General features: G+C 45.4%; 1 protein-coding gene across 2 annotated transcripts in view; it reads right to left on the bottom strand.

The window, feature by feature from the left end:
* Positions 1-21,984, bottom strand: part of Wasf3 (WASP family member 3) — an 86,581-nt gene that overhangs the window by 29,296 nt on the left and 35,301 nt on the right. For both annotated transcript variants that reach the window (XM_021162982.2, XM_021162983.2), the window contains exons 2-3: positions 19,554-19,640; positions 6,017-6,159 (exon numbers count right to left, since the gene is read on the bottom strand). In XM_021162982.2, coding sequence (XP_021018641.1) covers positions 6,017-6,149 — 133 coding nt within the window. In that variant the 5' untranslated portion in view covers positions 6,150-6,159; positions 19,554-19,640. The remainder of the gene's footprint in view (positions 1-6,016; positions 6,160-19,553; positions 19,641-21,984) is intronic.

Below are 21,984 nucleotides of genomic sequence, written 5' to 3'. Positions count from 1 at the left end.
GCTGCCTGGAGGCACACACGTGTTCGTCCTGCTACTGGACCCTGAGTTACTTGGCGGGAAATTGGGTTCCCTCCCCTTTCCTTTATAACTGAGTGTCTGAAAATAGTAAAATTGAGCTTTGATCAGAATGTTGTCTTAGCTCCATTCATTCTTCCGCCCCATCTAGATTCCTCTCTTTTCAGCTCGAACTGCCATTCTCAGTTGAACCGTTCGTGTTGTGGACTGCGGGCAGGCCGCAACATCCTTTGCTGTGGAGGAGTGCTTTAATTACATGATATGATCCTGTTTGTTAGTTTTCGCTAAGATTCCTGGCCCTGCTTGAGTCCTGATCGGAAAGTTCTTGTTTATACATGTACCCTGTGTTGTTTCCCTACATGGTCAAGTTTAAGACTGGGCTATGTTCTTAGATCTCTTATCTGTATAAGACACTCTTCACTTTCCTTGTCTCCCATCTGATATTAACCAAATGAGCTTTCTTATGCATTGCAATTGCAGAATACATTTTCTACCCATGATTTTCCTTAAGTCTGTGTCTTTAACCTTAAATGTGTGTTTTTGCCTCATTGGTTTATGTATCTTGGTAATCTCTTTTAAGAGGACTGGAATAATTAGAGAAAGGAGAGAGATTTCACATGAATGAACTCAGAGTTCTAAGCCATCTGCAGAGACTATCTCTCATTATGAGTACGTTGATGGTCATTAAGATGGCAGAATGGTTTTTTTCCAGAGCGCCCAAAGATATGTTATGCACTAGCGTCCCCCAGAAAGGAGTCTCATGCGTTCCAACAGTGAAAAAAAATGGTTAAATAAGTTGGATGGATATACTAACCCTCCGCTATTAAGTCCCTTAAATGAATCCACGGAGCTGTTTATCATATAGTGAGGACGGCCTTAACAGCTATTTGTATACTGGCACGCCATTCTTATAAACATGTATACAAAGCAGTGTCCTCAGTAATTTTATTGAATTGATTAAGTGATGTATATTGCATACTTTGTGTAGCTTCGTGCTATACATTTTACATATAATTAATATGAGTATAAAGTGTGTGAGTGAAGGAGAGAATGAGGGGAGAGAGAGGAGAGAGAGAGAGCATTCTAAAGGGAATAAGGGGGAACATTTGTTATCACAAGAACAGAAGAAGATAACAGTCACCGAGTGTTAAAAGGACTCCTGGCATCATTGGCAGATTCCTGATGCTCCTCTTCCTTTAAAAGGAAAATTATATTCAAATCATACTCTATTAGTGCTAAGTATCTTTTTATACACTTCTTTGTTATCTCACTCTTAATGGTCAAGGTGTACTGGGATTTATTCACCTTTTAAAAGAGATTTATTTTTATTTATGTATAGGAGTGTTTTGCTTGCAGGAATCTATGTGTACCACATGTCTGCAGTACCTAAAGAGGCCAGAAGAGGGCATTGGATTCCTCTGGAAATGACAGATGACGGGGGCTGCCATGTGGTTCTGGGAACTGAACCCACGTCCTCTGCAAGAGCAGCCAATGCTCTTCTGGCTAAGCCATTTCTCAGCCCAGTGTTTGTTCTTTTCAAAATTAGTTCCTCCTTGCTTAATACTGATTAAAAAAAATTTTGTCTTTTATCAAATGTGCAAAAATGTGCACAAAACATGTTCCTTCTATTTGGTGGCTCATCTTTTTATTCTTTAAAAAGCATCTTTCTTAGAAGTTTCCAACCCTTACAAAGTTATAGCTTATAAAAACTATTATTTCACTCTAATACCAGCAAGGATTTGATTGCAAGATACTGCAGTTTTAATTGAGCAGCCGGCTGAGAGGTGCAAGAGCTTGGGATTATTAACCAAGGAGAAGGGAGAAGTATTCTAGATTCCTGTTAATTGGTGTGCAGAGTGACTGTCATTATCTGAAGGAAACCCCTCAGTGCGCCTCAGCTGGACACCAAGTTTTGCAGTGTTGGGCACAGCTGCACCAGCGGGGCTTTTCTCCCTTGCCCACTACTCTGATCTCCCTCACCAGAAGTTCCTATTCAACTGCGTGGTACACACTTTGTAAATGTTCCCGGATGATCGCTGAAGGCTTGCGGGCCTTTGTCTTTCTCACGAACACTCTCCAAGTTACAAGTTTCCTCTTTTGTGGCTATAATTGTCACTAACCTTAGCAGCAGCAGCCAATATGGTCTTGTTGAAAAGGATTCCTAAAAACCCCACTGAAATACAATGCTGCAAAACTCCCTTGCCTCAAAACCTGTGTTCAATTAGGCTGTAAAAGGAGTGTGCCAAACACTCCAAAGGCAGGCAGAACACAAAGCTGCACGTGCTGTTCCATAAGCAGAGCTCGCATGCTGATCCGTCCACACACAGGACCAGAATGTCTTCAGGCTGTAAAGAGTGCTTCAGTGCTCATCATCCTGAGCTTCCAATTAACAGGAGAATCAGATGAAGTGAGTGCCAGTCTCAATTGCTAGTTCCTCGGGGATTTCCAGTCCCTCTGTCTACTCTAGAACCACAAGAAAACAGGTGGGTTTCCAGGCAAGCTGCTGTGCTCAAGAGAGGGATAACAACTGTGGGTCAAGGCAAATCCTGATGCTCCCACTGAAAGCGTTCTCCTGACCACAGCTGCCTGTCAGCCAGGCAGCATCTCTTCACGGCTGCACAGCACCCATCTGGACCCACACCTGAAGGTGAGTCTCTGACTGAGGGTGGTGGGGGGCAGAGGGAATGGGTATATTTGATGGTGGGTGGGAGGCAGAGGGAATGGGTTTGAGGGTGGGTGGGAGGCAGAGGGAATGGGTTTGATGGTGGGTGGGAGGCAGAGGGAATGGGTTTGAGGGTGGGTGGAAGGATGGGGTTTGGACAGAAAGTAAAGATTAGGGACCCTAAGAACGTGGTTAAAAAGATTCTGCTTTGGGTTTATCATAAATGGTATGATACTTGGCCAAACATAAGGACTTGGGCCAGGGCCGCAACACCAAAACAAAACAAGCAATAACACCATCTGATGATTATGAACGGGGAAAGAAAAATCCATGAATCCTCATGTCGTCAGGCTGGCCTGGAATGCACACACTGTGTGCACACAGATGACTGCACGCCTCATCCTCCTGCCTCTGCTGAGATTCCAGTGCTCTCCACTGTCCGCCCTGGGGTGCTGGGACGGGGACTGATCCCATCGTGATGAAGGCAAGAACTCTACATGCTGACCTCCTCCCCACCCAAACCACACCTGTAAACTCTGATTCTGGTCCTAGATAACCCACTTTTTCTCAGCAGGCCACTCCTTGGGTAGAAAGACAGAGGGCCAGCACAGTTTGAGGATGGACACAGCAAGGCTGAAATCAGCCCCCTCCCTGCCTCTTCCCTTCCCCACCCCCGACGGGAAGCCATCACTGAAATCAGGCTGCCCCATTCAACTTGGCCTACAGCCTTGCACCTCACGGTCAGAAAGCCACTGTGAGTACTTGAGGTGAACGGGAAACTCCCACCCCCATCACAAACACAGTTAGAACTCAGTCACAAGTAAACGCCGCTGCATGGAAAGACTCACAAAGACTGAAGTGTAATGGCGGGTACATTCAGGGTGGAGGACCGTGTTGAAATGCATTGCAAGTGTGGTGGCTGGAGCGAGGAATGTCCCCCACAGGCTCAAGTGTTTGGTCACTTGGTTCCCTGATGGCAGTGCTGTTTGGGGATTTGGAACTATGAAGAGACTCCACTGACTGCTGCTTTCTTCTCAGATCTGCCTCTTCTACAACTTGGGTTTCCAATGCAGTCAGCACGGCTCCTTATACCCAGATCCCATAATTCATTCTGTGCATTCGGTCAACTTCCTAAAATGAACTGACTGGCCTACATTATCTTTTAAATGCAAAACCACACAGGTCTGCATTGGGGGGCTGCCATCTCCGGTCCACATTCCATTCCATGAATGGAATCTTGTTTGACAGTCTGAAAGAAAAGTAGTTTTGTAAGCCATGGAGGGAATCCCACCTCTGGTCCAGCCTGAGGCCACAGAGGATCAGCAGTGCTCAGAGACATCAAGTTTCTGTATGATCATATGCAATACAACAATATCCACCCCAGACTGACAGATGGGCTTTCTATTGTATGTGTGTGTGTGATAACCCCAACGGTGGCTGTGAACTCCAGTTCTCATCTTACACCTGGACTATGACATCTAGAATGAACTTGGTCTGTGCTGCATTAAAGTCACGATATTAGCAAGGCTATGCTCCTTTGGGAGCTCTAGGGAGAATCCGCTCCTCCGTCTTTAGGTTCTAAGGCCTGCCTGCTCTCCACCTTCAAAAGCAATAGTAGCCACTGAGCCATTCCACTAGAATACACTCCCACACAAATTTTTCCACTGTTCTCTTCCACATTTAAAGAAATCCCATGACCCGTGAATTCCCGGGCCCAGCAAATATCTTTCTGTCAAGGTCAGGTCCTTTATGAATGTTCCCTTCTGTGTAACTACCATGCATACAGGTTTCAAGCACACGGGCACGGCTACACCTGGAGGGGCTCACAGGAGCATGGCTATCGCTGGAGCTTCTGCAGCAAAACAGGCAGGAAGCCAGTCACACGGGACTATGTCCTGAGAGGCGGAATAAACCTGATTAATATAGCAGTCTGCTGAGTACCACAGTTCAACAAGTAGCCTGGTTATTAAATTTTTAAGTTTAACTCAGTTTGCATTACTCATAGTTTGTGTCAACAAATATTTTAGCTACTAGCAAGAAAGAGAACTTGCAAAAAACCATAAAAGCAAAGAGAAACGTACATCTATCAATAACTTGAAAAGATTTTTTTTCTGTAATTATATACATTTATATATTCTCTGAACAACAACTAACCCAAAATCAACTGTAATTAGTTTAGCTTTCAAGAGAAATCCATTCCAAAATACATGGTGATTCATTTCCAGGTGACAGTTTCCTTAGCCAAAATTTATAAATCTCCTTAAAAGATATCAGTATCAAATATAATCCTTTTAAAGAAATAGGTATTTGCAGTGGTTCTTTTCAAAAATAAATACATAAAAGCTCTTGAGTCTCTCTCTCACTCACTCACTCACACACACTCACACACACATCCATACTCACTCACTCATAAACACATACTTACACACACACTAACACATATACACACACTTATACATGCTCTCTCTCTCATCTACTCACTCACATACTCACTCATGAACACACACTCATACACACACACTTGCAGGCACACACACTCTCACTCATATATACATCTACCTTCAGTGTTGTAGACTACCTGGATATAGAATTTCACAGAGACTTTCCAGCTATTACCAGTTCGTACAATGTTAAGTGAGAAACTCTGTCACCACTAAAAGGAATGGAGGCAAAGTGAGAAAACAGGGTCAGGATGGAAAAGTCAAAGTGGGAAAAAATACAATTTCAAAAAAAGGCTTTTCGTGCTTCTCTAAATCCTAAAAAGAACATCCCTTGGGTATTTAATATTAATCTTTATTGACAAAATAATGGAGTCTTTTCTTCCTTATGGCTGTAGCTGCTGTTAGTCAACTACATATATGTATAACATATATAATATGTATGCAATAATCAGCTACCTGTTGTTATTTCCTATTTGAAATTAGGCCAATATTTGTTGAACATCAACTGTATACTAGGTACACTGTAGACGCTAACTACTTTTCAACCTAACTAGTTAAAAAAAGAAAAGACCCTTGGTCCTGTCAAATTTAATGAGACAGTTTTGCTAAGAAAAAATTAAATCCACAATCAACTTAATCTTAAAAGGCATTAAAAATGGACACGTTGTAAAGTCTACACATCTGGTCCTCTCTAGCAATGTGCAGGCTCGTATTTTCACGGTGACAACTGTAAACGCAGTCAGGTACCAGCAGCCCAGGGCTGACACAGTCACTGGCCGTGGGCTGTGAAGGAAGATGCTTTCCTTCTTCACAGTTGCCACTCACAAGTCAAAATCCACTGGGTACCGTGAAGTCTGTAAGATACCAGCGGTAGCCAGGGGATGCCGAGGGGACTTACTCAGACTGCTCAGCTGGCGGATGATTGCGGCGAGCGTGCTGTTGGTCACGCATTCCAGCTCACTGGTGACTCCTTCCGGCAGGGCGCCGCGGCACAAGTGCCGGGGTTCAATGTTTCTCTTCACTAAAGGCATGGCTGACAATCTAAAAATTAAAAAGATATACATGTTCTTTATTTACACACACACATACACACACACACACACATATATATATATATAGTCATGGTCTCATTTAAACAAATCTAGAGTTTTAATTTTCTTGGAAACAGACACTTGGTCAGGAATTTCAATTAGCCTTTCATTCCTGTGTGAAAGGGTTGGCTAGAAGGTGATACATCTTCAATTACCTTAAACCTACACAGATTTCAGACATATGTAGAATTCCCCTGTAAGAGAAGAATACGCTCAAGTTCTAGATACATGTGAGAGACTGAACGGGTGAATCCTGCCCTCTCTCTCCACTGAAACGACAGCAGACAGAAAAAGAAAAGGTCCAGAAAAAAACCTAAATTAAAGCAGGGCATGATGGTTTGCACGCGCCTTTAATCCCAGGGCTCGGGAGGCAGAAGCAGGTGAATATGAGTTCGAGGACAGCCTGGTCTACACAGTGAGTTCTGGGTCAGCCAAGACTACACAGTGAGACCCTGTCTCAAAAAAAAAAAAATGAGTGCCTCATAGTTATTAGCTATAGCAAAATATACACAAATGCATTATACATCTCACAAATGTATAAAGATGCTTCACAGTGCTTAAGTAATTATCACTGATGGAGAGGAAGGGACTGCAAGCATCCAAGAATGTCTCAAAATGTCTCTTTCTGGTGACAGCTCCTTTCTCACTCCCTGTGACCAAGGGTCTGGCAGGTGTCACCTGTAAGTTCTATAGACTTTACCACCTATGCATGAAGCCTCTAATCATATGGTTTAGTTTTTGACTGAGTTTGGTATAACTGGAGTCATACCAAGCCTTGTGGGTTTTATTTCAATATAAGGTTTGTATTATTTATCAAAGTTGGTGTATGTTGGCTTTCATTCTTTATAACAAACAGGAAGGAAATCGAAACTGGTGCTAGAAACTTAGAAAAGAACCTACAACCACCCAGGCTAGACCAGTGTAATTCCTCCCTTCACTCCAAATCTCGTCTTTATATCACCAATCAGCGCAGCTTCCACCCCTCACCAAAGAAGCTTCCCCTTACTACAAACAGAGACCATCGCAGAACACCACAACTGGACAGAGTATAGAGATCAACAGACTGTGGGCAGCTCACCTCTAATGGATACACAGAAGGCCTGAATCCATGGTTCAGGGAACATTGAGGAAGAAAGGCCAGAAAGACTGTAAGAGGTAGCACACCAGGAAGTCTACTGTGAAACAGGCTCTGGAAATGGCTGCATAAACAAAGCTGGAGCAACAGCAATACCAACGGCCATGGCATCACAGAGAGGGTGGGCAGTTTTGCAGGCCCCAGTCTAGACAAAGACTACAGGCAACTTTTTACTTCTGGGACAAGAAATAGCCTCTCCCAGGGATAAGCCCCCTTACTGGTTGTCTAATGCAGAGAAGTCAGCCTCTAAATCATATACATACTACCAATGAAAAGGGACTCAGTATGTGTGCATATGTATATGTATTTGCATATACATGCAAACCCCTATATATATATATACATATATATGTATGTACATATATATATATATATATATATATATATATATATATATATATACACAATCAAATAAAAGGAGGCTATCACCTTGAGAGCTGGGGGAATGGGAGTAGTTTTAGGGAGGCTAGCTGGGAAGGGATGGAGGAAGGAAAGGGGAAATTCTATTTTAATTAAGAACATCTTTTTTAAAATTAAAAGGATGCCATAGCATTCATTTTTATGTATTTTAATATTTCTATGGAGCATCCAGAAATATTTGTGTATGTTCATAAAAATAGACTACATACTACTTACTTCTTTGCTATAGAATACTTCTTCTTGTACACCAGACATGCCTGTGCCACAACTGATTTACCCATTCTGCTGCTGAATGCCTTTGAGCCATTTTCACTTTGAGTCAATTATAAAGAATGCTGCTTTGAAAAGAACTACACACATGAACACACACAGAGATATACACACCAACTTTTGGGTTTCCGATGACCTTCAGAGACCCGAGAATAACAGTCCTGGTCTCTGAGCAATGTCTTGAGGGGAGAGTAGAAACTTCTAGAGTTGGGGTCCGGGACTCGGATCACTGCAGGAGTACCATCAAAGGAGGCTGGCAGACTTTGGTGGCTTCCCCATTTTGGTTCTTAGTAATGGCGTGAGCAGCTCTTCCCATCTTTGTCTGCATGACCCAGAGGCCCAATGCAACAGGCTGACCAACCATGGGATGGAACCACTGAACCCCAAGACAAATCTGAAGAAAAGCTGACAGATACAGAACTAAGAGCAAGAGACGGAAGTGGTCACGCGACTACAGATGCAACACCGCCACACTGGCCAGAAAAGGCCGTGCCTAGACTACAAACATGAAGTAAATTCACCTGAACTCCAAAACATATGCTCGAGAATCAGAGGCACCAGGAAGGAGGGAAATGGGAGAATGGCCTTTAAAAACCCCTTCTTCCTGTGCTGGGATTCCTTCCTCCACCCCACTCAGCATGACGCTGGCCACAGCAAGGACAAGGCTGAGAAATGCAGAGGAGCCTCAGGGCAGTCATCTTCACTGACTGGAACACTATTGCTCTAGAAACTCCCTTCCAGAGGCTGGAACACTCCTCCCTGGGAATGTATGGGGGTGGGGGGAATCTATAAACACTGACCCTGGAGAGGGGAGTGTCTCCCTACTAAAATGACAGCCAGTTCACCCTACAGTAACACTCATCAGCAGAGATAATGCAGCAGACACTGGACAGGAGTCAGAACCGCTGCTCCCAAGGCTGCTTGTGAGACTAGCTAAGCATGCACTGCCTTCTAAGTACCTTATCCCCCACACAGGGTGACAGCTAAGAATTGTACATAAAACTCTCTTCCACATCAGAATTCAATGTCAAACCTTTAACTTTTGCCCAGAAATGTGGTCAGTACAGAACCTTCCAGACAGAAAGGCATCACCCTCATCTATTTGGACCTGCAACTGTTCAAATACAGAGAACTCTCATCACACACATATTATTGGTGCCTCAACTCTACAGCTTATCTAAAATGAGTTAAAGAACTGAGTTCCATCTTCTCCCGAGCTATTCGCCACCCACCCCCACCACCACCCCACCCCCGGGTGGGACAGGGTGTAAAATGCACAAGCCTGGCGTCCCAGCCAGACAGGCAGCTGGCTCAGGCTGATTCCCACAAAACACAATGTTCCCGCCTGCACACCTGCCCCCGGCTGTGCTGTGCCTTCCCATCCCACCCTATCAAAGGCAGTCAGTTCTGTGTGCAAAGCAACTCTGTCTCACTGCTAGCGGGCTGCTGGCCTAACTGATGGGGAGGCCACAGCGTGCTTGGGAGATTGCCATAAAGGCTGACCTTATGACTAACAAGATGTTTTTAGGGCACAAATGAGAAAAGCTTAGTGCCTTATGGCCCTAGTAAAATGTTGGCCTTGCCCTGGCTGTGGAGGGCCCGCCCTCGGAGAGCTGCCAATCACTAGAATCAATAAACAACTGAGCCAGGCATGAGCTCTTATGTGTAGCCCTGCCAAACCAGAACCTCGCACCCACTACCTCATCTGCTGGGTCCCTGCCTTGGACCCTGACCACCTCCCTTAATCCATCCTGGGCCATCAGTCAAGACAGCTAAGGAACAGCCCCCATGCCTCCAGAGACCACAGAATTATTCAAAGTAGGCAATTCTGAGCCTTCCGTATGTCAGTGACTTTCCACAGAAACTATGACGAAGGTCCTGTTCAGGGTGCCCTTCACCCCCACCTCCTAATGGACCGGGTGCTTCCCATATGTTATGGCCGACCCTGTCCTGTTGGAAACCATCTTTGCAACACTAACTGTCTCATCCCCGGTGGTCCCCACACCTCACCACACTGTTCTAACTCACTGCCACTTCATGCCTCTTCTTCCCCCTTAAGCTTCATCCCTGCAACCTGCGGGAATGTCTGAGACTATTACAGGAGGCTGGAGCTATCTTTGCTCTGAGGAGAGCCAAGTCTATGAATTCTGCTCACTCTGAGGCACGAATGGCCTCAATACAACCTGATTCTGCCAGTTATCCAGCAACCTGCACACGTGTCACCATTTGCCTCCTCTGCCTGCTGCTGCTGCTGCTGCTCTAGAATGTCAGCCTTGCCTGGTTTCTTACCTTCATTTTTACCATTGCACCTCTCTCCATGACAACACAGATAGGCTGACTTCCCTACCCGCAGTGTTAGCAGAATGGCTTCAGTTCTGCTGTAAGCAGTGGTTTCTGTGACTTTCTGGGCCCGTCTGAAGTCTGTGTGCACTTTTCCCAGGTCGCCTTTATTTTATCTGACACTACTTGTTCAGTTTTGAATTAACTGAAGCACAAGAACGAGAAAGGGAAACAAACGTTGGGTAGTCCCTTACCCCTGAGAATGCTTTACAATGACAGAGACAACATAATCCATTAATCCAACTGTTGCCCGTGGAAGCGCTTAGCGTTTCTTCATGGAAAACAAAGCAAATCCAGGATGTATCAAGCCATGCTTTCACATCTGTCTACCTGCTAAGTGTGAAGCAAAGGTTGCCAGCAAAATGTCTACGGGCTTCCAAGGAATCTGTGTTAGAGGTAGGATTAGTTTGTCCCACTTTTATGAGAAATGGTCTCAACTTAGCAAGAGACAGTCTAGTTCCCAGAACCGTGAACTAGATCTCAGACTGTAGGGATAGTCTCCTGTGATCTGTGTGGAAGCATCGCCTGTCAATAAAAAAGCTGTTGGCCTATTAGCTGGGGCAGGAGGTAGGAGGCAGGAGTTCCAGCAGGGAGAAAGGATTCTGGGATAGATTCAAGCAGGAGAAGACTTGCCCCAATGGTGATGGAGACAGACTTTTGATACTGAGGAGAGGTAACCAACCACATTGTGGCCTAAGCATTTATTCATAATTAACTACATCTTGGAGTCCTTATTTCAGGAACTGGGGCGCAGGTAGTAAAGCCTCTGGTTACATCAGACCCTGTAGAAATCAGGCCAGGATCCTGATCTAGGAATCCCAGGACCACAATGTCCAGCTTGGAGTGACTGCACTCTTTAATGGTAGAGACAGACCATTCTCACTGCAGGAGATAGATGGACAAAGTTTGCAGTGACAAACTACAACACAACACCAGAGTAACTGGCAGAGGCAGGGAAAAGCTGAGGTCTCGCTGGCATCTCTGCTGTACTGTGATGCCATAAGAATGGCGAATCAGCAAGGATGCTGACCCTCAGTGTACCCTTCATCCCTGCAAGGCTAGCCTGTGCTTTGCTGGTGGTTCTGGCTTCCTCTCCTCCAAACTCACCTCCCGTCATAGAAACTTGACCTCTGTTTCTTGGACTAAAACACGAGAGACCCCAAGGATGGTCAAAGAGAGCATGTGGTGGGCAGGTGAGGATTGAGGACTTGCCCGAATCCCACTCTGCAGGTAAGGAAATGACACTGTAGCTGACAGGTGACGTGAAGTCCCTGTCATATGACATGATTCAGTTACTGAAGATTCCACTGGGTGATCTGGAAAATGTCCTGGTGGAGGGATGTGGCAAGGAACAATCCAGACATCTGAAAAATTTAGAGGGGGGGGAACCATTCACAAAACAACCGTGCAGTGATGGCTAAGCTGTTCTAATCCTCCATATGAAGTCAGCATGGGACAGAAAGCTATAAATGAGCAGGAAATGGGCAAGGAGGAGACCCACAAAACCTTGCTGGTGAGAATAGAGTGATCCTCTCAGGACCTGTGCACAGACACAGTAGGAAACTGTGGGACAAGGCCCACCACCAGCCAAGACAGGTGCAGCATGCTGGTCTGGGCCCCAGTCAAGAAAGCTGGCATCCTGAAGACTCAGAGGGGACACATATGGTAGGTGCGCAAGATGGTGTTGAGTCCAAATATCTCCAGCAGGTGCTGTAGTTTATATTCTTCCTCTGACTACGGACACACAGGAGCAAAACCTAGCCTCAGAGGGCTGGGTCCAGTAAGAAAGACATCAATGGGCAACATGCTGATCAGTCAGAAAGAATGCATGGTGGGCTATATGCTGAATGTCTGTGTCCCTATGGAGGGTTATATGCTGAACATGTGTCCCCAAAGGGTAACAGATAAATCCTACAAAGAACCTTAGAATGCTGACGTTGGGCAGGATCTGGCAGTAGAGGCTGTGTTGGGATAATCCCTCCTAGATGAAAGGCAAACTGTTGCATTTTTCAGCCCTCAACACAAGGAGGGACAGTCAGTACCTGTTAGGTTAGGCTTGGGGCAGGGAGGCACAAGACGACCCTCACACTGGGTTAAAATCTCAGTTCTCTGGTTTGCATAGGCTATGGCATATGTAGTTCATCTGCTTAGTCTGTATGGCCCAGCAGACCCCAGAGGCCTTAGAAGTGTCCATGGTAGAAAGGTGAAACCCCAGCAGGCCCAAGTGCATGCCCAGCGACTCTGCTATCACTTCAGAGAAGGCCTTTGGAACAAAGCTTTGCCTTTAGCTGTGTTGCCAGGTCTTGGCAGAGACCATACAACACCAAGGGATTCCCAGAATAAGCAGAATTCTATCAGCTGAGTTATCAATTTGAGTCAATAGCCATGCATGAGCTAGGGATAGCAGAAGAAATCTGTGATCAAGCCTGAGCAGAACCTGAGAGCACAAAGGAATCTCATGAGCAGCAAGGCCAGACCTCCCAGTCTCCACAGGAGCTGCAGACCAACCCAGCCAGCTGAAGGATGGGAGGTCCCAGCCTGGTGTTAGTGGTCACCGAGAAACTGAGCTCAGCTGCAATGAGAACCATGCAGGAAGACACAATGCCACACAGCACTGTGCTAAATGGTTACCTCTGCTGTCTTAGCTGTGGTCTGTTGGCTGGAGAATTAGAGGCATCCTTGTGCTTTCATTTTCTCTCCTCCCCTCCTTCTACAAATTAACACAGACAGACAGACAGACAGACAGACAGACAGACACACACACACACATGCTAGATCCTGCGATGAAAGAGACACTGAATACAAAGTTGATAAAAGTCTCAGTCTGAATGCAGCAGCACTTCAGGCCCGGTGGATTCCTACACAATGTCCCATCTGATCCTCTTTATGGGAGAGGAAGTGTGAGACTGTTAAATATGATAAAAACCCAGACTCCGTTCGAGTCTTCCCAGAAGGATAAGGAAAACCAGATGATTTCATCATCTGGGGGTGTGGGGAGGAGTGGGAAATCACATCAAAGACTCCACGCTGTGACAAGAGAAGGGCTCCATCCTGGTGTTTCCTGCTTACTCCCACTATAAAACCTCAGTAGACAAGCTTTCAGCCTGCTCTCTCAAACACACATCAACTTTACCCCAGAACATATCACATGGACTCGAAAACATTGGGTGATACTCATCTTTAACAACATTAGCAACAGAGTACCCAAATACCTACCCATTTCTCTTTTCTTATGTTTCTTAAATCCTTTTTCAATTAGACTTTAAAGGATGTCAATATTTAGTATTTTGTTTGGTCTATTCCTAGACGGTAAAGTAATATTAATCTTAGCAATATTTCCTTCTAATAAAGTTATTTTTTCAATGCTGGCTGTTATGCATGAGTGTAGCCATAGGATCAAGCTGGCCAAAGACCAAGTAAGACTTGTAGATTTCATCAACCAAAAACTAAATGCAGCCAACTGGCATCTGAAGTCACAGCTGAGGTGTCCCAGCTCTGCCGTAACCTGCTGTCCTACCAGTTCCCATGTTGTGTTTGAAAAGAGTTTTGATTTATGACTGTCTTTGTTCTGTTACAATTGCCATGTTGGAACATGCTGTTTATGATAACCTGAGTCTGTGTTCCCTGCCACGCTCACTCACGTTTCCCTCTAGAATAAACTACCTTTTTTCCCTTGTGAGGTGATAACTGTGTTTTTGTGGTGAGAGTTTCTTCCTGATAAAAACCCTTGAAGAAACAAAGAATACAGGGACCATAGCTTAAGAAAATAAGGCCACACCTGAAAACCCTTGAGTAGCATTGGACCAAACGGAGACAACATCAAAGTCTTCCCATTACGGTCAGGAAGAAGACAGGGTGCCCATTCTCTCCACTCTTATCCAACACTACATTTAAAGCCTTTGCTATAGCTGTCAAGCAAGAAAGGGAAATGAAGGGTTAAAAACAGGACTGGAAGAACTAAGACGTCCCTATTTATAGACAATGTGATGCTTTACATAAGAGACCTACAGGCTCTATCCATTTGTAAAACCTGGCAGGGCTAAGGAGTCTGTCTCTTCTATTCCTCATGTGCTGGTGACCTTTAGTCTGATTGCTGCATGCCAGGCAATTAAGAGTGTGGCATGTGGCAGAGCTAAATTGGGTGGCCCAGACGGCATTATACACACTGAACTAAGTTACCCATGCTACAGATGTTGGCTTTCTAGTTACATGCGCTTGTAATTCACCTCTGAAGAGAAGCAGTCCCATCAGCATTGGTCTTGTGCCCCCACACAGTGACATGCTGCTCACTGGAGCCCCTTAGGGGAGCTTTTCATTTCTCTGGGGCCAGGACTGGATCCCAAGGCCAGGACTGGATCGACCTGCCAGGGTGTTACTGTGCCCTGGGTGGAGGCAAGTGCCTCCTGCCACCCTCCCAGGAGTCAGCTCATTGCTATCTCTGCCTCCCCACAGTCAAAGCAAGGGCTTGGCTTCCTGAATTCCCCTTAGTCTCGTGGTCCTCTGCAGCCACAATGCCGCACAGCACTGTGCTAAATGGTTACCTCTGCTGTCTGAGCTGTGGTCTGTCGGCTGGAGAATTAGAGGCATCCTTGTGCTTTCATTTTCTCTCCTCCCCTCTCTCCTTGAGAGTCCCTCTCAATTTAACTCTCATTTACCAAGAATGGTGAACTCCAACATATAAAAGAAACACATTGGTTTACATGTTTGCTGTTCCATTTCTATCAGAGATTTCAGATCACTGATGGATGAGCTGTCTGGACCCTCACCTCCTCACACTCCGTGTGGCTGGCAGGATGCATGAGCCTGAGATTCCTGTCTCAGTCTCTTTTTGTAGGTTCCACACATATGATTAGCTTTCGGCTCAAACTGTACACATGCAGATATTCATGCCACAGTCTAAACTTGCTCAGGCCAGGGGAATAATCATAGGTCTCTGTGGGCCAGGATCCAGTATGGCTCCTTGTAATACAAATACATCCAGTATCTGTCAAGAAACTAGAGTGCACATTGAATTGCTAAGGAGAAATAATAAAAAAAAAGACCTACGCTTCAAATATCTGAATAATATTGCTGAGCTACAGATGACAAACAACCTCCATTTAAAGAGCAATAGATTAAAAGCTATCAGGTTAACTAAAGAACTACCCACTAAAACCATGCCAAGGGCTGTGCTGGTCAGCAGGCATGCTAAATAGATGTAACAGGAGGTGGAAGAAGGTCCTATCCAAGCAACACGCATGGCATCCAAGCCAGGGAGCAAAAAATAGTCCCATCTCTCAGAATCAAACCAGCAGACACCAATCAAATATGGTCTTAGGAGGCCAGCAAACTGACAGCCAAGCCTGCACCTCCCACCCCTCCACCTGCAGCCAGAAATGATGGGCTTCTTGGTGCAGCCACTACTGCCATCCTAAAGGGGCCCAGATGGTCAACAGGAGCACAGATCTGCCTAGATCAGATATGGCTGCTGGGAGCCCTGGCTCTCAATTCTGGACTTCTGCATCTCAGTTGTCACAATAACACCTGCCACAGCTTCTACAGGGGCTAAGGATTCCACTGGGGACGTGTGTGTGGCCGCCTTGAGGATCAATCTAGGATATCATTCTGACAGCCGAAGAATCACCATCCCTTCTGAAGTTGTTATGGCAACCACCAGGGTGGTCTTGATTCCTGCTTACCAGCTTGCTCCTTTTGACTTGCTCAGCCAGCTTTCTTATCCAACACAGGATGACTGCCCAGTGCCAGCACCATCCACAATGAGCTGGGTCCTTCCACATCAATCATCAATCAAGAAAAATCCCCCACAGGCTTGCCACAGGCTTGCCACAGGCCAGTGTGACAGGCGCATTCTGTCAGCTAAGGTTCCCTCTCCCAATCTGACTCCAGCGTAGGTCAGGCTAACATAAAGCTGCTCACTCCTAACGCTTTCCCTTGGACCCTTCCTGCAGTGGTGTCTGTTAAGTGCTCCGGACACAGAGGTTCAGCACTCTATGTGTCTGCATCCACACTACAGCCATGTCAGACTCCCTAACTGGGGTCTGTGTCCAGCATCCCCCCGTCTATGACAGCCAGGACAGGTAAGCACAGTGCACTTGTACAGGCTGGCATGGTGATACAGGATGCCTATGGTCAGCCAGCCACAGACTGTTGTGCACCAGCCCACCCCTTATGTCTACATAAGCAGCATCCATTCATCCTCAGGGGCCAGTTTCCGACCTCTGTTCCAAGCACAGCAGCTTGTGTAAACCCCAGGATAACCATGTTCTGCTGGCTTTATCATCTGTTCAGGTCTACATCACGGTCTGGGTGGGCTGAGTTCCTATCATTGAGAGCTGGTAACACTGGGAGCTACTGGCTTTGAAAATGCCAAGCAGACAGAGCTGTGTTGAGAGGGCGGCCAAGAGCAGCTGTCAACACTAGCTGCTGACAGCTGCTAGGAGCTCAGACTGCTAAGGCTGAGAGCCGAGAGCCACTGACACGTGAAGCTCAAGGCTGGAACACTAAACAAGACAGACTTTGCGTTTTCAAGACTCCAGCTCAATTTAAGCAAAGGAACAGCAATTGACTGATGACATTTAAACTTGTCTATTCTGCATTCAGGACGGCCTATGAACTCCTGTACTGTTCCACTCTGCCATACAGAGCATTCAGATGGGAACGCACAATGACATATGCTTTTTAAACCATCTAAACATCCTACTGAGGCTGCAGAACTGTCTTATTTCAAATGACTTAGGAATAATTCTAGAAATCATGCAGAGACCCTGGACAGGTCACATGACTATTCTAAACAGTCAGGACCAAAACTCATACTTCCTCTCCATATTGAGAGCCTTCATAAAACTGAGTAAACTTTGGAAATCACTAAGGAGAAATCAATGGACATAATATGTGAATGATAGTGATAGACAATGTGATCTAACGATACATTGATCTAATGATACTTGCACACAGATGCATACACACATGCACATACACACACAGACACCTAGTTACACACACACATATACATACACATGTGCACACACATGAGTGTACAACAAGCACACACAGGACACATGCACACACGTACTCACACATGCACACTTAGCAGACAATGTCTACTGGCATTCAGCATGCATTCACATCCCCAGTCGTCTTGTTAGACGTGAATTGCTATGGTCCATCTTTAGCAGGAGGTGGTCAGAGTTCATCAGTCACAGATGTTAGTGGGGAAGGGTGGGTAACAATGACACACACACACACATACACATACATACACACACACATACACACTCACACACATACACACACACATACACACTCACACATACACACATACACACACATACACACTCACACACACACATACACACACACATACACACATACACACACACATACACACTCACACACACACATACACACTCACACACACATACACACTCACACACACACATACACACACACATACACCCACACCCACACACACATACACACTCACACATACACATACACACACATACACACACACACACACACATACACACATACACACACACACACACACACACACGGAGACAGGGATAGAGACACAGGGCAGCCCCCTCCCAGAGCTGTTAGGCCCTGCTTGCTTCAGAACTCTAGAGAGCTGGGAAGTCACAGGCTGTGTGCTTCTGTGACCGAGTCTACAGTCAGACATGGTGGCAGCCTGAAGCCTCAATGTATTCTTTAGCTATAGAAGGGGGCAAGCATCATTCTGTGGGGAAAGGACAGAAATCTCCAGGGACTTTAAAAACCACTGTGCCATATTAACACCCAGCCATTTTGTCTTTTTTTCTATACATCTCTTTCTGCAGAATATGTTAAAAACTATGCTGAATATATATACATGTGTGTGTGTGTGCGTGTGTGTGTGTGTGTGTGTGTGTTCATTCTTGTTTCTCATTCTTTCCACTACTTTAGAGACTGTAGGGTTAATTTCTCTTCTTTCATCTTCCTTTCCTGGGTATTCTGAATTCCATTCCCACTGCCTTGTGCTCACAGGATCTCCAGCCCACAGTGGCCGCCCCTGCCTCGTTCCTAACACTGACTCTGTTACTAACAGTTCCAGCATTAGGGCTTTTGCAGACATCTTTAGCAAGTTCTGAAAGGACTTTTGGATTCCTGTTTCTGAACGTGTTTCTTATATTCCTGTTTTTCTGAGACTCTACCAATTATTAACTCTCTCACTGGATGAAATACTGAGCAGTGCTAGATGCATCCTAGATAAATGATCCCAGGAGTTCAGAACACTGTGTGGCCTATTCTGTTAGGACTGCAGATCATGCTGATCTCTAAGCACTGTCCAACTCCTGGGCTTCTAAAGTACGTGGGGCTTAGCTCCACATGTTTCCTTTCTTCACCAATGAAATCAAGTGCAGGGGATGGCGGTTACCAGGAGGCCTCAGGGTCTGACCGACTGAGGCTACACAGCCAGAATGTTTCCTTCCATCGCTGGGGAGCTTTGCAATCAGCAGACGATCCTTTGATTACTTTGATCCTTTGATTAGATACAGGATGGATGGCCTGCTAGCTGGGACTGCCTGACACAGAGTGGGCACAGAGGAAGTGGCAGAAAAATTCCTGCAGCAAGCCCAACCTTTTGACACTGTGACACAACACTGTCATATACAAAAGTAATGCTTGAGAACCATGTAGTGTAATTATAGGGGTGGGGGCAGTACTGGAACTCTGCAGTTAAGAGCACTGGCTGCTCTTGCAGGGGATCTGAGTTCAATTCCCAGCACCCACATGACAGCTCACAACCATTTGCCAGGAGATCTGACGCCCTCTTCTGACCTCATAGTACACATATGCACAATGCAGGCCAATACCCATACACATAAAATAAAATCTTATTTAAAAAAAAAAATCTCATAAGAGGAGAAGAATAGAACTGTTTAAAAAGACATAAGCTAGAGAGTCATTGTGCTTCACACAAAAATAAAATGAATATATCCAGTCACAGTTTTTTCTCTTTTACATCCCAAAACACTGGTTAAACTCACAGACCTTTAATTATTATCAATATATTAAGATACACTGAGAATAAATATTCAAAGACACTAATATCTTTCATGCTATTCTATTTTCAATTACATTTCTAGATCATTCTCTTCCTGCACTTGAGGAGCCTTGAGGCTAAAAGACACTCCTACCAAGTAGGTTGACTTCTGGGCTGAAAGGGTCTCAGCAGCATCGCCGCCACGGCTCAGGTGTCAGTAGGAACAGCAGCGGGATCAGAACTAAATGGGAAATAAAGAAAGTAATTACATAACGGTAGCTGAAATGTTCTCAAGCCTTCACCTAAGCCCGAACTTCAAACTTTACAACTCAACAATTTCACTGAGGGAGCCCTAATCCCAGAACTATTTTTTTTTTAATTAGCTTAAGGAAAGATCTAATGCAGTACTTAAAGCTTTATACAGTCCAGCTCCCCACTATGGAATAAACTCTAGAAATAACTTCAGGGATTCATAGTTCATAAGAGCTGAAGGACAGAAAAATAGTCAGTTGTATTCTAAGTGCCTTCAACTAAGTAGTTTGATTTGTTCACCCAACAGTAAGACACGCCTGCAGGCATTGTTGCTACCTCTCACAAGCAGTCCACACAAGGACTGTTCATTTTTCCTAACAATATTTGTAATTCGAATCTTGTTAATATGTTTGATAGTGAGAAAAATGGAGATAAAGACAAGCTATTCTGTTAGACCAAACAGATAAAGCTGTCAAGGAATGACTGCTCAGGAATTGGGATGAGAAATATACAGGGGACATTGTTGTAAAATCAGTGAGTTCAAGACATGGAGGACAAAGCAGCTTAGAACAGACAGGCTGCAAACCACTTCTCAACGGTCACCAGCGGCAGAGGTTAAACCTGGGAAAGGCAGTCCAGGCGCAGGGCGACCTGTGCAGTTTCTCAAACAAAGAAAGGCAACGCCAAGTCTTTCAAACAATTATCTGAACACGCCTGAGCTACACCAGTTCAAGTGACTTTGAGAATCAACGCAGCGAAGACAGCCACCATCATTTTAAAGACATCTTTAAAAGTCAGCTCCATAGTTTGCTATGGATGTTAAAGAGCAAAAAAGAGTCCCACCATATGTTTTCTTTGATTGGTGGTTTAGTCCCAGGGAGCTCTGGGGGTACTGGTTGGTTCATATTGTTGTTCCTTCTATGGGACTGCAAACCCCTTCAGCTCCTTGGGTACTTTCTCTAGCTCCTTAATTGGGGACTTTGTGCTTCATCCAATGGATGATTGTGAATATCCACTTTTGTATTTGTCAGGCACTGGCAGAAACACATGGTGGGAATCATGGCTCTAGCTGCATATGTAGCAGAGGATGGCCTAGCCGATCATCAATGGGAGGAGAGAACCTTGGTCCTGTGAAGGTTCTATGCCCCAGTATAGGGGAATGCCATGGCCAGGAAGTGGGAATGGGTGGGTTAGGGAGCAGGGAAAGGGGGGAGGGGGATAGGGGATTTCCAGAGGGGAAACTAAGAAAGGGGATAACATTTGAAATGTAAATAAAGAAAATATCTAATAAAAAAATTTAAAAAGAGTTAAAAAGAAATTCGGGGGTGGGGGGTAGGGTGGCTCGGGGGTAAGGAATGCTTGCCTACTGCTCCTGCAGAGTGCTGAGTTCAGTTCCCATCAGCCAGGACAGGCAGCTCACAAACTCCTCTAACTCACTCACAAACACACATGCATAAATAGAAGTAATCTGTGTATGTCAGCTTATTTACAAACACAGAAACCTCTCCTCTGGTTTAGATCGTCTAGGCCTCATTTCACCTGCACTAGTCCAGCCGGTCTGACTGCATGGTTTTAAGAGGTCTGAATGAGCAGTGCCACTTGGTGCCCAGCAGGTGGCACTGTTTGGGGAGGATATGGTACCTCTAGGAAGTGGAACCTTGCTGTAGGAAGCACATGACAAAAATCCTTGCATCCCATGGAGGGCTGAGATATGATCTCTCGAATTCCTGCACCTGCATCACACATGCCTTCTCCACCCAAAGGGAATCTGCCTCTGGAACAGCACCAGAGAAATCTTTGTAGTGAGAACTTTGGTTTCTTAAAACCAAAAAACAAAAACCAGTTATGTGAACACGTTTTTATTTGATCCCGGGTGTGGGATACAGGACTGCTGCTGTTTGTCCACAGCCGTTACCTATGATGGCCTCGTGCTCTAGGAGGGGAGTGATTTTGCCAGCTGCAGAGAGTTTGATTCTGGGAGCTTTGAGGAGGGGACAATGCCAGAGCCCTGAGAGGGACAAGAATAAGAAAGAGGGGGTAGAGAGGGAAGGAGGAAGAGGAGGGAGGAGGAGGAGGAGGAGGAAGAAACACCACCACCATTACCACACCACCACCTGGTTCCTGCGGTTGTGGTTGGACAAGAAGAAGAACCTGAAGATATCCTAACAAGGAAGATTGGACTTCCCCAAGGCACCCAGTCCCCGTAATCAGCAGGAAGTAGTCTATTTTGCTGGCTGAGAGAGATCTATGCCTCTTCCCCGCTAACCTTCTTTCTCTCCTCCCTAGAGTTGGAGGGTTGAAAGGGGTTGGAAGGGAGGTAGAGGTATAAGAAC

This window comes from Mus caroli, chromosome 5 (assembly GCF_900094665.2).
Source record: "Mus caroli chromosome 5, CAROLI_EIJ_v1.1, whole genome shotgun sequence".
NCBI classification, from domain to species: domain Eukaryota; kingdom Metazoa; phylum Chordata; class Mammalia; order Rodentia; family Muridae; genus Mus; species Mus caroli.
This window is presented reverse-complemented; position numbering and strand designations above follow the sequence as displayed.